The sequence below is a fragment of the Nipponia nippon genome, unplaced genomic scaffold (genome assembly GCF_047370975.1).
Source record: "Nipponia nippon isolate SJK-2023a ecotype South Korea unplaced genomic scaffold, ASM4737097v1 scaffold_5, whole genome shotgun sequence".
Lineage (NCBI taxonomy): Eukaryota > Metazoa > Chordata > Aves > Pelecaniformes > Threskiornithidae > Nipponia > Nipponia nippon.
Genome location: NW_028262369.1, coordinates 50356078 through 50370966, shown reverse-complemented (window position 1 = coordinate 50370966; position 14889 = coordinate 50356078). Strand labels below are relative to the sequence as shown.

General features: G+C 47.4%; 1 protein-coding gene across 7 annotated transcripts in view; it reads right to left on the bottom strand.

Annotated features, from left to right (window-relative positions):
• The window catches only part of RGS8 (regulator of G protein signaling 8), a 29456-nt gene that overhangs the window by 7389 nt on the left and 7178 nt on the right, over positions 1–14889 (bottom strand). For 3 of the 7 annotated variants that reach the window (XM_087734079.1, XM_087734080.1, XM_087734078.1), the window contains 4 exons: positions 14566–14624; positions 10548–10649; positions 9556–9620; positions 941–1107 (listed from right to left, as the gene is read on the bottom strand). In XM_087734079.1, coding sequence (XP_087590205.1) covers positions 941–1107; positions 9556–9620; positions 10548–10649; positions 14566–14624 — 393 coding nt within the window. Of the gene's footprint in view, positions 1–940; positions 1108–9555; positions 9621–10547; positions 10650–12543; positions 13078–14565; positions 14813–14889 lie in introns of those variants that run through there. The other 4 variants (XM_087734084.1, XM_087734082.1, XM_087734081.1 and 1 more) reach the window with 2 other exon arrangements.

The following is a 14889-nucleotide window of genomic DNA, read 5'->3' as shown; positions in this document are numbered from 1 at the left end:
CCCGTCCAACCTGCGCTCATGTTTCCAATCCATATTCAGTCCTGCAGTCCTGAAAATCTCACCCAGCTTCATGAATAACAGCAGGAAGATGCTCGCTGAGGGCAATGGGGATTGAAGCATGCCCTGAGATGCCCCCACCACTTGGTGTAAATCTGGGTGCTTCTGAGTGGCCTCGCAATAGCCTTCCTAGTTCAAAGATGGAGTAAAGAGAGCCCTTTTAGGGGGACCCCCTCACAGACACCTGTATGGTGACAATCGTCCATGCAATCTTGCAGGAGGACTGCTGTGGGAGAGCAGGTAGATAAGTACCCTCCTGGTTGCGTTATGAATACAATAACACAACCCAACATCACGATGCAGGATCTGACAGTCGCATCAGCCTGTCAGTACTTGAAAGAGGACTTAACAATTCCAGGCTTCAGGTTGTGACTGCACTTTTTGTTCAGCTCTGAGTTATTGCTTGCATCTTTTAGGAGGTCTAATTGAGTTGGGAGTTAGTCAGCAGATAAACACTTCTCCCTGGAGAGTCAACAAGTTAGTCATTCGTGGGATGCTCTTATACAAGATGTCCTGTGAGAAACGAGCCCAATAGCCTGCTCAGGGATTGATAGTAAATGAGAGGAGCAAGGTGAAATACTCCTAGGAAGCTCACAGAGGTTAGGAAATGTAGGTTGCGGTTGCCAGTGAACTCATTGGCTGTGACTAATTTTGTATCGTCAAAGTAGTTGCCCTCACCAGGGGATGAGTCACTGTGAGCAGAGGCAGCTGTAGCAGGCAGGATGGCATTCCCATCCGCCTTGTCCACTCCTTGCCACCACCTCTGGGAGGGAAGGGAGGGCTCCCTGACCCCCTGGCACCCCGCAGGTCCCAGCTGGGGGAGATGGACCTGCTCCCTGCGCCAGAGGGATGCTCTGCCTGCCCAGAGTGCTGGCACACCCACCTCTCGAGGAGCCTGCACATCGATGAACTCCTCGAAGATCCGCTGAGCCTTGGAGGCCAGCTTTGCTGCTGAGCGAGTCTTCTTGAAGTCCTCACAGGCAAGCCAGAACTCCAGGTTTTCCTCGCTGAACTCCGTCTTCAGGAAAGCGCGGAAAGCGGCCAGCCCATCTGCAAGAGAGACACGGGGAGTTACAACGGGAGGAGAAAGAGGGCAGGGAGCACTCTCTTTAATAGACATCCTTCAATCCACCCCTGCCTACCAAAGACTATTTGATTTTTGTCCCAAGGTCTGTGATCCCAGGACATGCCCATAACTTACACCAGTGCATCAGCTGGAGTCTTGTGACCTGCCACAAAGCCAGACGTCCTTTGCTGTTGCTCTGAAAAAATGTTTTGCCAGCTAACATGGCAAAAGGCTTCCTTTGAGATTAGGGCACCTAACCTTTGAAAACTTCCTCTTGAAAATGTCAAGCTTCAATGATACAGTCTCTTTGCCACGGCATCTTGTGCGTGTTAATGCAGCACTTTGTAATGTCCTATCTGTCATTAAGAAAAACCTTTAATAAAACATGGCGTCTGTGGACTTGTCTCCTATGTTTTCTGTCACTTTGCTTTATTGCCTTGTGACATATTTTTAGTTCTTATTTAAACAGAGGAAGGATCTTAGAGAGTCTAACTGCTACAGCTACAATAAAGGGGAGAGGGAAAGGACGCAGCATAATTACTACTTGTCTAGTCAGTGGTAAAAGTGTTCTTATCACTTGTTAATGCTTAGCAATTGTGACATTTCAGTAATGTAATCTGAGTCAGCTGGGACAGATTAGAAATATGGAAAGATTTATTAGGCAATCTGTGTCCTCTTAAACTCCTGCCTGGGTGTATTTATGGACACAGCTATTGTGTTTTATTTCCTTTCCCTGAATGGCACCAGCAGAGTTGAAGTAGCTGAAGGTTTCACACGTGCCCTTTCTTCTTGCTTTAGCCTTGGGATAAATTTGGCTCCTATTTTTTTTTTTTTTCCAGTAACATGTTTCTAACTTTACCTGGTCTTTTTCTATAGGGTCTGAATATTTGTTCATGACTGGAAACATCCTGAGTCAGCACTGGCTACTTCCAAGCAAGCGTCTAAAAATATTGATGGAACTGGGAATACACTCGTCAGACTCCCCGAAAGGGTGAGGGAGCAAGTGCATGTGTGTGTTGCAGGGACAGACAAAGACTGATGAGAGTTCGTAGGATCTGAACTCCTGCAGTGCAGTGGGTCGGGAGCTCTACCTGCCCCCTTTCTGCTGCGGGAGATCTTGGCAGTGCTGCCTGCCCTCCTTCCTCCCGTGGCAGGGGGCGTGGGAGCTAGAATAGAGCCCAAGGGGCGATGCCTGATGCCGGTCATTTTCACATGTCCACAGCAAGCCCAGGCCCACCGGGGACAGGGGCCAGCCATGTCACAGGATCCACCACAAACTCCCTTACAGCTTTGTCCTTGTTTTCTTGCCTGCACCAGGTATGCAAGGAGAAGCAGCAATGTAACACCGCCCTTTTTCTCCCTTGGGTGTTCTAATCTTATTCCTGCTTCTCTCATTTCCGGTAATAACTTAGGATATGGAAATATTTTTCAGTTCTAGGTCCTGAGCCTCAGCCCTAAGAAACGGCCCCAGGTGCTGAACAGCAACTAACAATCCTATTTCTGGCTGCGCATAAGCCAGTGGAGATGTCTGACTTCTGACTGCCCAGATTCTCAAAGGGAAAGGCAGAAAATGTATTAGGCCAGACAGGACCAAACTACAGGCTAAACCTCTTCACTCTATGTTTCTCAAAGCTCCTTCATTAATGGGCTCTGCACTGCTAACTGCTCCATCAGCACGCTGCATTGCAAAGAGCACCGCAATTGGCAACTAAAACAGGTACAGCCAGTCTCAGCTATGCTTGCTTCTTCTTGTCAGCCCCAGGGGGGACAGAAATAGCTGTATCACACTAACTTGTCCTGCCACTTCTTAATTAATATACTTGTAGGAGAAGATCAGGGTTTCACACTGTTACTGTGGACAAAACGAGGGCTTTTGTCCATGAACACTGCAGAGCAATTAACAGTGCAAATTGTGGGTTCAAGCCCGGGGCAATAATGTGACATTAGCCCCAGCGAAGCCTGCAGAGCAGAGAGTGCCAAAGGCATCTCGAGGACGCAGAGGGTACCTGTCAGGATCGTGCTGCACATGGCTGCTTTGAGCCTCTCCACAGGTAGATAAATATGGTGAATGAGAGAGATGTTTTAGGGCTGCTCCCCTTCCTGAAGTCTAGGAGACAGAACAATTTTTCAAAACCTGTGTCCCCTTTAATGCCTATAAAATTCACGGGGCCTGGGTGGGAGCAAGTGGAGGACTTGAGAATGGAGCAGGGAGTCTTTGCAGGTGGAAAAGGAGAAGACATAACAGCAGGCTGACAGGTTTCAGAAAGAAAAAAGTACAAAAGGGAGAAAGCAGCAGTTCCCTGAGATGTATGTCATTTTACATATCATCAGCTCCTAAGACATTTGACATTAAATATTAGAGCACTCAAGCACTGACTATGACTTATGACTATACAGTCTCTGCTGTGTGTTCCTGCAGAGGTCTTGCTCCCTTTTCTCTGTCCTGGTCTTTTTTTTCGCCCCTTTCCTCTACAACAGCCTCAAAGCCCCAGCACTGACAGAGGATCACTTGCAGAAATAGCAGCTTTACATGGCAAATAGAATACCTGGAAAATATAATATCTGATAAAAGAAGGGGACTTCTTCATTATTGATGAGGTGAGAAAGGCGTTTGCTCCAGCCCTGCCCCAGAGAGCAGCCACAGCAGGTCCCTCCTGGGACCAGGAGGTTTCCATATGCTCTGCCTCCTGCTTTCACATCAGTCGGCTCCTTTTATCTTCAAGTAAGTTTAGATGGAGGATAGATAAATAAGAGTGTCTGGTTGTTCTCCACTTCTTTATATATTCCTGTCGTGCCCTCCTCACAGCCTTTGAGGAGCTGGAAACGATGAGGCCAGACCTGGGAGGACCTTGCAGAGGCAGCCTTGGACACAGGAGAGGTCATCCTTGACTCGAGGCTGCCTTGTTCTCCACAGATTTCATCTTTAGCCTTTGACTGCCTGCCAGCATTTACAGCTGTGCCTGGCAGCAGGAGATCAGAGATGTGAGCCCAGATGACTGCGTAGTAGTAAATTGCTGCCCACAAGTTTATCATGGAACAATGACAAATCTAATTGAAAGGGCAGGAGGACAATTAGGTGTGGGGACTGTCACCACCTGAGCTGGAATTTGACCTGGATGCTGACTTTAATCTCCTCCTGCACCTGAAGGCTTATCAAGGGGAAGCTCACAAATGATCAGCATTTCAAAGCTCACCCCACCCAACTGGATAGCTTTTTTGCTGGGGCAACCAGCACTGGATTGCAGTGTGATATGAGCAGGAGAGCATCACCTACTGAGTTAGCCTCCTGAAATATCCTGGAAGATGGTCAGAGCACCTGAGAAGTGCGATTCCAAAGGGATGCTTTACAGAAAAAGCATAGAAATGAAAAGGAGGATTAGAAGTCTTCAGAGGCAGCAGGACAAGATATCCCTAACGTGTAGCCTAAAGGCATGGCCATTCAAGAAGACACAGCTGTACTGGTATAGATGCACAGCCCTTCAAGACAACTATTGGACACTTATTCAGGAATTTGACTCAAGAAGGGTGAGCCTTGCTTGAAGCCAAAGGAGTAAATCAGTACTGATGGAGCAGGTAGGATGAAGGGAAAGAAATGGAGCTCTTCTACTGAGTGTCAAGAGTCTGAATGAGGAGTGGAAGACATTTGCTTTTTACTTTTGCAGTGCAAATGTCAGCTTCAAAATGCTCTGGTCTCCATTCAAATAGACCAAGGGAATGCACAAGAGGATTGTCAGGAAGGATTGTGCAAGTATTTGTACGTTACCCCATCCCAAGATCTTGCAGTGCACCGTACAGCTATAACCCTGCAGGTCACTTGTGAATTAGACAATGACAAGAATTTGTGTTTTATAGATGGAGACTGCCAGGCAGATCAATGACTATGTGAGGACAGGGACTCAGACGCTCCTGACATCCCATTCAAATGTTGTTCTTCAGGCCATGGAGAAGGGATCCTTTCCAGCAAGAAGGGCTGTGGAGGAAGGGACTGAATTGGCTAGCCCAAAATGCAACACAGGTCTAACTAAGGCAAGCTTCAGCAACACAAGGAAGAGCTGAGATTAGTGGCTTAAATCATTCAGGCAGACAGCTTAATAACCAGGCATTAGCCACTGTCAGAGTAAGAAAGCAATCAGCAATCATATATTTAATGCATGCATTTCATGCCATGTAGGAAATAAAGGTAGAATCCTTATGGCTGGTAGATGAACGGATTAGCTCTGTGGAGCATGTTGGGTCCAGGGCTGAAGAGACAACGCCACAATGCTCTGTACAGCATATATACAAGCTCTCATTGCTGCTTAGCATTGCTTTGGTGAGTGTTAGCTGCTTGTCACCAGCACAATGCTAATGCTAATGCTGTTCTGGCTTAGAAAGAACCACGAGTAGGTTGCGATATTCCTGTGCTGTGTAGGAAGAGGAGCAATGTGTAGACAACAGAAGGAGGAGGAGGACAATAAAGTTTGTGCAGAAGAGCAAAGACATCACAAAACATGGGGCGGGGGGGGGGGGGGGGAATCACCCTTGAGATAAAAATGGAAATTCAGCACAAAGGTTTTCTGTATCGAACGCTTCGTTGAAAAGTGACTAAGGGTTGAGGACAGACTGTCCTGCTGGATTCTGGACAAATGACAAGCCATGTGTCCAGCCCCGTGAGGGATGCAGAATGAGACATGCCATTGCTTGTATTTCCCTCCAGCAGCCTGTCAAAAGAAATCTCCATCTGCCTGACCAGCCTGTACCTCCTGGGCATGGGTACAGAGTGGGGATTACTCCTCTGTTACTCACATGCAAGCACACACACTCTGCGGACCACACTGAGCTCCACTTTCCTGGGAGCCATTGCTAATCTGCACTGGCACAAAATGGGAAAAGATGCCAAAATCTAGCATGTTAAAACTACTGCTTTTGCTCCCTGAGCATCCAAGGAAGCATCCTACATACGATCTGTCTCTTGCTCTCTCAATTCCCTGCTGCAAAGTAGGATCAAACTCCTTTCTACTGTCGCTTGCTGTGCTCAGAAGCCCTGACCCAAGGGAACACCACTACGCTGTGCTTGCATCTCTTGCAGTGAGCTCAGACAAGGCTCCTGCTGTAAAAAGGGGATCAGCTGGCTGACCCTATGGTTTCAAGTTGATTTGCTTCACCCATTAGCAAAAACAAGTAGGATATCATCGCATTGACCTATTCATCTGGGGCTGTCAATGAAACGGAGCTGAACTGCATTCTCCTATTCAGCATCAGTTACTCTAAGAGGGCTAGGCTGAGGGATGCTGAAGTCCCAAGGCCAGTGCAAAAGGAAGGTGGGGGTGTGACAGAGAGAGCCTTTCTACCTTTCCTACTCACAATCTCTTGCTGATGTCAACACAAATTATTCTTTAAATGACCAGGGAATGAATCCAAATCAGACCACTGTATACGGAGGGACATTGCCCAGCCCAGGAATCTCTGGAGACATGCAACTGCTTCAAAACCAAGGGTTTTTCAATTCTCCACTCAAGATGCTGCCAGAAATAGCATGTCAGGATCAAACATTACCTACAGAGGTCATTCATTAAAACAATCAGCAGAGAGGGAAGGGGGGGGGGAGCTCCACAGGGCCATCACACTTCAAGGGATATTTGAAAAAAATGAGCATAATGACACTCTCCATAGAGCCTGTATAATGCATAATACCTGTTCAGGTCACTTCCATTTAGAAACCTTTTGGACACTCATTAAAATAGGAAGTGGAATAGTACAAGTTGTTTGCCTTTCCCGTAAAGGGTACTGCAGCCCTGCGAGCCTCCTCCGTGTACGAGGGCAGCCTGCTCACCTTGGCACTTCAGAAAGTCTTTTAGGGAGCTCCAATCCACTTTCTTGCTCCTTGGAGCTCCTTTTTGCATCTGTCCAACCCCTTGCAATATTACCCACAAGGACTGCCCCATTTACAGCTGCTACATCCAGCTTCCGAGTCCTACTTGAGCACTCTGGGTTTTTTTCCCCCCAAAGAACAAGTTGGCTGGAAGGGACCCGAAACCACCGTAACATCTGACGCAGCAGAAAGCACCACTCAACCCCCTGAAATCAGCATCACAACCTCCCTTCCAAAATAGATGAACTGTCCGTCTAGCAAAGAAAGAGTTTATGACAGATGTGTCAAGCAGAAGCGGTCTACCTGCTGATGCTGTAAGCCTCAGGGGAAATTCTCCCTGAGCCCAGCTGGTGCTTAGCCCGTGCCCCCAGGCATGAATTCAAATTTTCCCTGGCTAATATTGTTCACCTGGGCAGTCACAGAGAAATTAGACTGAGACAGTTCTGTTTCTGCTGCCAAGAGAAGGACGGAATATTAGCTGGCAGCTTTACTACAGACAGGTGCAGGCAGGCCAGGCACTGCTTTTCTTACTCTGAAATTTTGGTCAGAGAAGGCACGAGACTTCCTTACCTAACATCACCACGAGTTTCTCAGAGCAAAAATGCAACTCTCTTTTGTTCTGTTTTCATAGCAGATCTTTGGCAATTCTTCTGTGTTTTGGATACAAGTATACATAAGCGAAACCACAATGATTTTACAAGACAGTTCCTTTTATAGATATATGCTCTTCTCTCCTTTAAAACCAGTGTAACTGAAATAACACTTCTGTTTCAACAGAGCTTTTTGTATTTGCATCGTTATAACCTTTGACTGCCAGGCTAGCAATTCCAGAAACTTCAGGTGCAGAGCAGTTGTAATATATTCCTTTAGAAAGCAGTTTATTAAACAATTTTTTTTTTGTCACTGATCACCAGGCAATGTCACCATGACTGCTGATAAAAAAAAAAAAAAAAGATTAATTTAAATTTTAAAGATCGCCTTCTGTTGCTATTAGGAACTGAATATTTTTCATTAGGTGTAAGAGAGTTATCAGAATTACGTTCCATTCTAGAGACAGGAAAAATTCTGATAATTCATTTATCACTCTATAAGGCTAATTTATTAACAAAAACAGACACTCTTGTGGAGGCTGTTGGATGAAATAATTGAAATAAGGTTTGATTTAGCATTCGCAGCAGTCAACTAAAGAGGGAACAGTCTGTATAATGTCAGTAGATAGATGTGTGAATTCACAGGCTTTTGTAACCAAAGCACTTTTGCTGCAGTCTGTATCTAATAAGGAAAATTTCAACTTTTGCACTGGTGAAGGAGGAACAGGTGCTTGAGTGCAGAATTGTAACACTGATGTGAATATCCTGGCCTTCCCCCTCCCCTGTCCCAGGCATCCTATAGTTTCTTTGGTGCATTTTTCCCTTCTTGTTTAGAATTTTGACAAAAGAAATGTTCCCTCTCAGCCGTACCCAGCTACACCATATTTTTTTTTCTACTGGCTGCAAGAGCAATGATCTCAACAAGATACTGCTGCTAAAATTATATATTGCTTTTTCTGCCTTGGACAGCCAGCCTGTTTAAAGTTGTCACTTAATTCCCTGCCAAAACTGTTGTCATCTCAGTAGAAATCCAGCAAAATTACACTTTATTTAAAATAATAATATAATTCCACACTTATATTTTAAAATATAGGTGCGGAAAAAATCTGAATCTCTAAGAAAACCAGACAGTTCCTTATTGCAATAAAATAGTTCACCGCCCACACTGACTTCTCCCCAACCTCGAGTCTCTCTTGCTTTATTCTCCAATAGAAACACATTAATGAATGTATACTGTGAACTTCGCTGTCTTGTTTATAATTTCTCAGCATGAAAACATCGGTGAAGCGGAATGATATTTTCTGAACAGAACTGATAGGATTGATCTGTTGAATGGAGCGAGGTGTGCTGATTATACGTTTGCACAAGGTTTCCAGATGTGAAATTTTCAGGTTTGCCTTGGTAACTGTAAATTAGATCCTGTTAAGGGCTACCATGCATGATTTCTCTGCTACAGAGCAAGTTGTTCAAGGTTACTGAACCACATACAGTGTTGTGTCGTAGCACTTCCAGCACTTCAACATGGCATAGCTGCACAGCAGCTCAGAAGAGCAGCTGGATGGAGAGGGAGACAAGCCGGTGTCGCGGATCCCAGGGGGCTTTAGCAAGCTGAGAACCTGCCATTTCCTGACGTGGAAAGACTGGACTCAGTGGCACTTGCCAAAGGACGGTACGCACAGCTACAGCCTTGAGGTCCTGCCTCCAGTGCATCCCCAGCAGCTGGAGAAGGCTAGACCTTGGGTTGATGACTTTATCAGTTGTGATCACCCAGTGAGAGCCAAGCCAGGAAGGGAACCCACAGAAACTCACTCCCTTGCCTTTTAACCAGAGGACAAGTCCTACCTATAAATGACTGACCATTGCCTAGTAGGTAATAAGCAGCTACCCGAGGGACCATTCCTGTGCTATGCAGTGCTTACTTTGTTTGCCCTAGCTACAACCAGTCCTAAGGCTATGAGGGAAAAAAGAGGTAGAATTTGATCTCTACTCACATTTATGGGACAAAAGGACATCAAAAGAGTCTGCCCATCTTGTTGCTTCTTCTGTTGACAGCCTTCTGTAAAGAAAAGAAGAGGCAAGTTACAGACAGCCCACGGCCGCTGATCCCCTCTGGGGCTGTTTGACAAGGACACCGAGGAAGGCTGGAATTCTTCTCACCTAACTTCGGAGGTCTACAATGTAGAGGTCTCCAGGCGAGCAAGTCACCCTGGGCTCCCTTTCGAGTCAGTGAGGAAATACCAAGGGACTTGCAGGGACTTGACTGTCTTTACCTCATATCCCCAGGTAGGCAGGTAAAATACGCCAGATGAATCACACTCAAAAAGGGAAAAATTTTTCCTCATTGACTCTAAGCAGAGGCTCAGGGAACAAGTTCAGATGTAGACATTTACATTGTAAATGCCAAAAGTTAAGTGAAATGAAATCCACCCCTGCAGAAGTGTTTATTTCTCTCTCCTGACTTTAAGGGGAAGGTTAGACTCTTAGCCTAGATGTAAGCAGTGACTTGTGATCAGATGAATCCCATCCCACTCATCTCAAATCAGGACTCTGGATTGTCTGAAGCATCTACCTGAAGTGTTATGCAAACCAATATAGGACTTTTTGGTAGTGATTAATAACAAGGCTTAGCTAAGGAAGACTGTGACCTGAAAATGCTGGTCACCTTTTATACCGAGTCAATGCTCAGACTATGATTTATGATGACAGGGAGATAAATTACATCTTCAAATACGTGCAGACATGTCCCACGTACAGCAGTGGGGACCGTGTGCATGTCCTGTCTCACAGGAGAACTCGTATCAATGATACAGGTATTTTCTGAGGCTGTTCCTGCTGTATCAGCGCTGTTTTGTTTTCCTCCTTCCTTGTGCCTAAAAGAACTAATCAAAGGTTATACAAAGTACAATAAAAGGAAAAGGGGGTGGTGGGTAGGGAGGGGAAGGACAGAAATGAGAGTGGGGTGGGATGCTGCAGCTATACTCACTTCAAAGCCCGGTTGGGCTTGTCCGGAAGAATAGCTGTGAAATCATTATATGAGTCTGATTTGTGAGACAGGCAGCCCAGGCGTGTCCTCATCCCTCTGTTCCTGTGGTCGGTGTGGGGGAGCAGGGGTGTGAGCAGGGGAAAACCAAAGAAGATGACGATTATAAGTTTAGCCAGAGTGGCAAAAAAACCCCCACAACCCAACCAAAACACCTCAGTGGTTCTGTGCCTCATCAAACCTGCATCCTTGGTTCCCTCATCTGTGGGAGGGACCCTGAAACATCTCCAGTAAGATGCCAAGCAGATGCTAAGGATGGACACAGCACCAGAGCAGCTGAAGGCTCACCCACACGAGACATTCAGCTGCTCTGACTGGCAAAAAGGCTTTTAAAGGCTGCGCTTTGGGATGGTTTCTTGGAAAGACCTGCTCTGGTCAGGTGTGAGAGGAGAGCAAAGGGCAGCAATACCAGAAATCAGTCACCACAATCCAGCAGCACCAGAAACAGCACAAATACCAGGGCTTGTGGGCAGGAGTGGGCTGGAGGAAGAACAGAGGGAGCAAGCACCTGCAAGGTGAGCCTGTGCTGCAGAGCCACGAGACCCCCGCCAGGATCCCAAGCAGCTTCTTTAGACTCGGGGTTACATAAGCAGACTAAAACTGCCTCTTTCCTGACAGGCTTATCCAGGCAGAAAATGGTTTTATTGCTTTTTTCCTCTGAATTTCAAACCAGCCCCAGAGCCTTTGCTCCTCTGCTGGCCCTTCGCGTCCTCACCAGCCCTTTCCCGGGATAGCCGGCGCATCCACAGCATCCTTCATTACATAACCTCGGGATGGGGAGGAACACAAAGGGAGAGGGAAACATTAACACACACATGCATTACACGGGACTGGCATCGTCTCCTCTGAAATACATATACGTGCCGGTTAATGGTTTTACATGGTCTCTAGAAGGGCAGAGCCTGTGATTTGCCTCTCCAGCCCAAGGGCATCTCTTCTACTAGATTCCCTGAACATCAAACAAGGCCATTCTTTTCTGCAGACCATGACAGGAGGAAGGAGGATTTAGCCACCCAGTCTCCACTTCTCAGCGCTGGAGAAAGCCCTTCTCTGAGCCCTGCTGCCAAGCAGATGCCAAATACTTTCTGTGACTGCAGAGGGAAGCACAGTATTTTTCCCTTCCATATGTAATTCTTGCAGAACACTTCAGCACCAGCAACTGAGCCAATCTGTAGCATGCCTGTTTCCCCCTTCTCCCGCCTTTCAGAGAGTTTCTATTATTGCACATTTTAATCTAATCTTAAAGCAAATTAAATGTTAATTAAATGCAATGAGTGTCTTCCTGGCGCAGCACAGGCAGCTCGCAGCGTTTAACAAGCACAAAAACCTGGAGATCGTCAGTCGCAGAAATTGTTGCACAGTCTCAAAATATGGACCCATGACCAGTGGTCTCAGGATGCTATGCTCCATAAACCTCAAACATCAATGCAAAAATACTGTTTGCAAAGTGTCCTGTTCCTAGCTGAGCATGCTGGACCTGCTGTGCTCAAACAGACACCAAGTCCACTACAGGATCTTTCTGGTACCTTTCCTGATAGCTCCTGCCCCCAACCTTTATCTTCCCTGCACTGTTTGTTCTAGCAAGCTCACGAATTTCTCAGCAAGAGGTGTGACATGCATTACCGCAATGCTGCTCAGATTTCTCTCTGATGCCTGAGATCAAGGGACTGCAGCAGGGAATCAGAGCGTATGGGGGACAGAGATGCTGCACCACGAGCAAGGAGCTTGTCTCTCATGGATCACTGATCTCTAGGTGAGGACTTCCAAGACAGGACACAGGAGAAAGATAGGGATAGAAACTGGGTCTGCAGGAGGTGGAGAGGCAAGGGAAGGGCAGGAGGGAAGAGGGGACACTGCAGGGAGCCGAAAGGCTCGCTGGACGAGGTAGACAGTGACAGGATGGGCAGGGGTGAGGGATGCATCATGTCTTTTCAGTTACCTCCGTGGGATCAGTAAGGCAGCCATTCAGGCATCCAGTTATAGTTAACCCTTTAACTGGCTGGCTTGGACAGCAGTCGGGGCTGTTTGCAGAAGGCAGGAGTGCGGAAAGGAGGGATCTACTGTTTCATGTCCTGGCACTTAAAAATATATGAAAGAATCCTTTGCAAAAAAAGGAGGACCAGTTGTTCTCAACCCATTTGATCCTTGCCTCCTAACGTGGAAGGTCGATTTTTCAATGGAAGACGTTCAGAGTTGCGGGATGATCACAGAGGAGAGGCAGCATTTCCTTCTAAGACCAGGACCGTGGGTTAAGTCCAGCTTCAGGTCTAAAGTGATTTGAGTTTGGTGTCACAGCTCACCACGGAGCAGCAGGAGTTGGCATTATCGCACTCATCATTCAACACCTCTGAAGGTCCCTCCTCAACAGGCAGATCTCCGGGCTGACCTCGCTAAGAAGACCAAACTACCTCTTGTCCCTGTCCCTCCAGGTCATGGCTGATGTTACTGGCCAGGCATCATGGAAAAGCTGGCACTGCAAATAAAATAACAGGAGGACTTCACATGTCTGCAGATGCTGGCCCTGTTACCATCACAGGCTCAATCACTCACGCAAAAGTAACTCAAAGAAAGCATCTCCTCTTCGGGGTGGTGGGAGCTGCAAGGAGCCACCAAGGAGATGCACAGTCTGCAAAGGGGAAGGAGAGAGGGAGGGAGGGACAGAGGGGATGACAGGGTCCCCGTGAGCCTTGGCACACAGGCAGCTGGTGGAACAAGTCTCACATCAGAGAGTGAAGGCAAGGTCCACCAGCCAGGAGACCGATGGGACAGAGAGCAGGACTGTATAGTGAGCAAAGGGCAGAGGTTTCTTATTTGGCAGGACAAGGCCAAGCTCCAGATAACCTCCATGTCCTCTTGCCCAGGGGAAACAACTGAGGAGGAGACAAAGGAGCTGATGAGAGCAGAGACTGTGTGCAAAGGAGCCAGGACCCTGCTCTGCTGGGGCGTTCGGAGATCCCAGAGCTTGGGCTGCCCATCGCAACATCCCTTCTAAAACCTGATTACATTAAAAACGCACAAAGCCTCTTTCCAACTAAATTAATGGAACTGGGATTGCACTACATACCAGTGAGTGCATTTCCTTAATCCCTACCCTGACCGGCTGCTTCGATGCGCTTTAACTGAAATCAATCCTTGTAATTCCTTAAGCCCCTTTAAATTTCCTCATTAACAGCCTCACCCGCATGTGGGGCCACAGCACATGATTTCCTAGAGTCCAGCAGGACTCCTCTTTCCCACAGCCACTCCAAAGTGATGGCTGGAAACGGAGCCGGGGTGCCCTCTCCCTTGCAGCCTCCTCTAGCAGCCTGCTTTTTGGGGTACTGTTATGAAAGAGCTTTCTGCTCACCCCTACTCCCACCCGCTTGCCAGCCCCCGCAACAACAACCTGCACAGCCGAGCAGCACCGAACTTCCCTGTGATCCCAAAGTCTGTCTGACTTCACGGACGCTGAGACCTATATTTTCCGTGAAGGCAATCCTGCTGCTAGGCTGACATACCCACAGATATTTCCTCTGATTACAAATAAAGCCAGTCAATTATGACTTTAGAAATATAATCTGTGGCGGCTGGTGAAGGCATCCTGGTAGGGGTCCATGGTGAGATTTTTTGCCTCCTGCTCCATCATTCATCCTACCTCCCCCTCCTATGAAAGGACCCTGGTGGTCAAGGAGAATTGCCAGTCTCATCATGGATGTGTTTTGGGGGTTTCTCCTTGGCAGACAGAAAGGGAGGGGTGTGATTATGACATTCAGGTTATCAAACCACCCCAGGAGATCACCTGAGCAAAGATGAAGCCATCCCAACAGAAAAAATTAGCAGCACAAAGGTTAAAAAAAAAAAAAAAAAAGAGATCTCGGGGGCTTCAAGAGATTAAGACCATCCATTCACATGCAGAGAAAGCCAGAAAAAAATGAACACAGAGGCACTGCAGACAGACAGACACAGAGAAAAAGATACTCACTGCCTTTGACCTGTCCTCTCTGCTGGTGGGTCTGTGCTGACAGCGTGGTCAGAGAGGCTCTGGGGAGAGAGCAGAGCGGTCTTCTTCAGAGACAACCCCCTGCACAGGGTGAAAGTCACACTTCGACACCCCTCCCCTCCCCACCTCTCTCCGAGCAGCAGCAGCGCAGCTCAGAGCAGATCGCTCTCACATCCAGCAAAACCCTACAGCAGCCTCAACCCAGCAGGCTGGAGCTCGGCTGCGCAGCCGGCTCCCACCGCTCATCGGCGGCACTGCCGAGGAGCCCACCTGATCAGCACGTTTCGCTGCATCCCTTCCTCACCC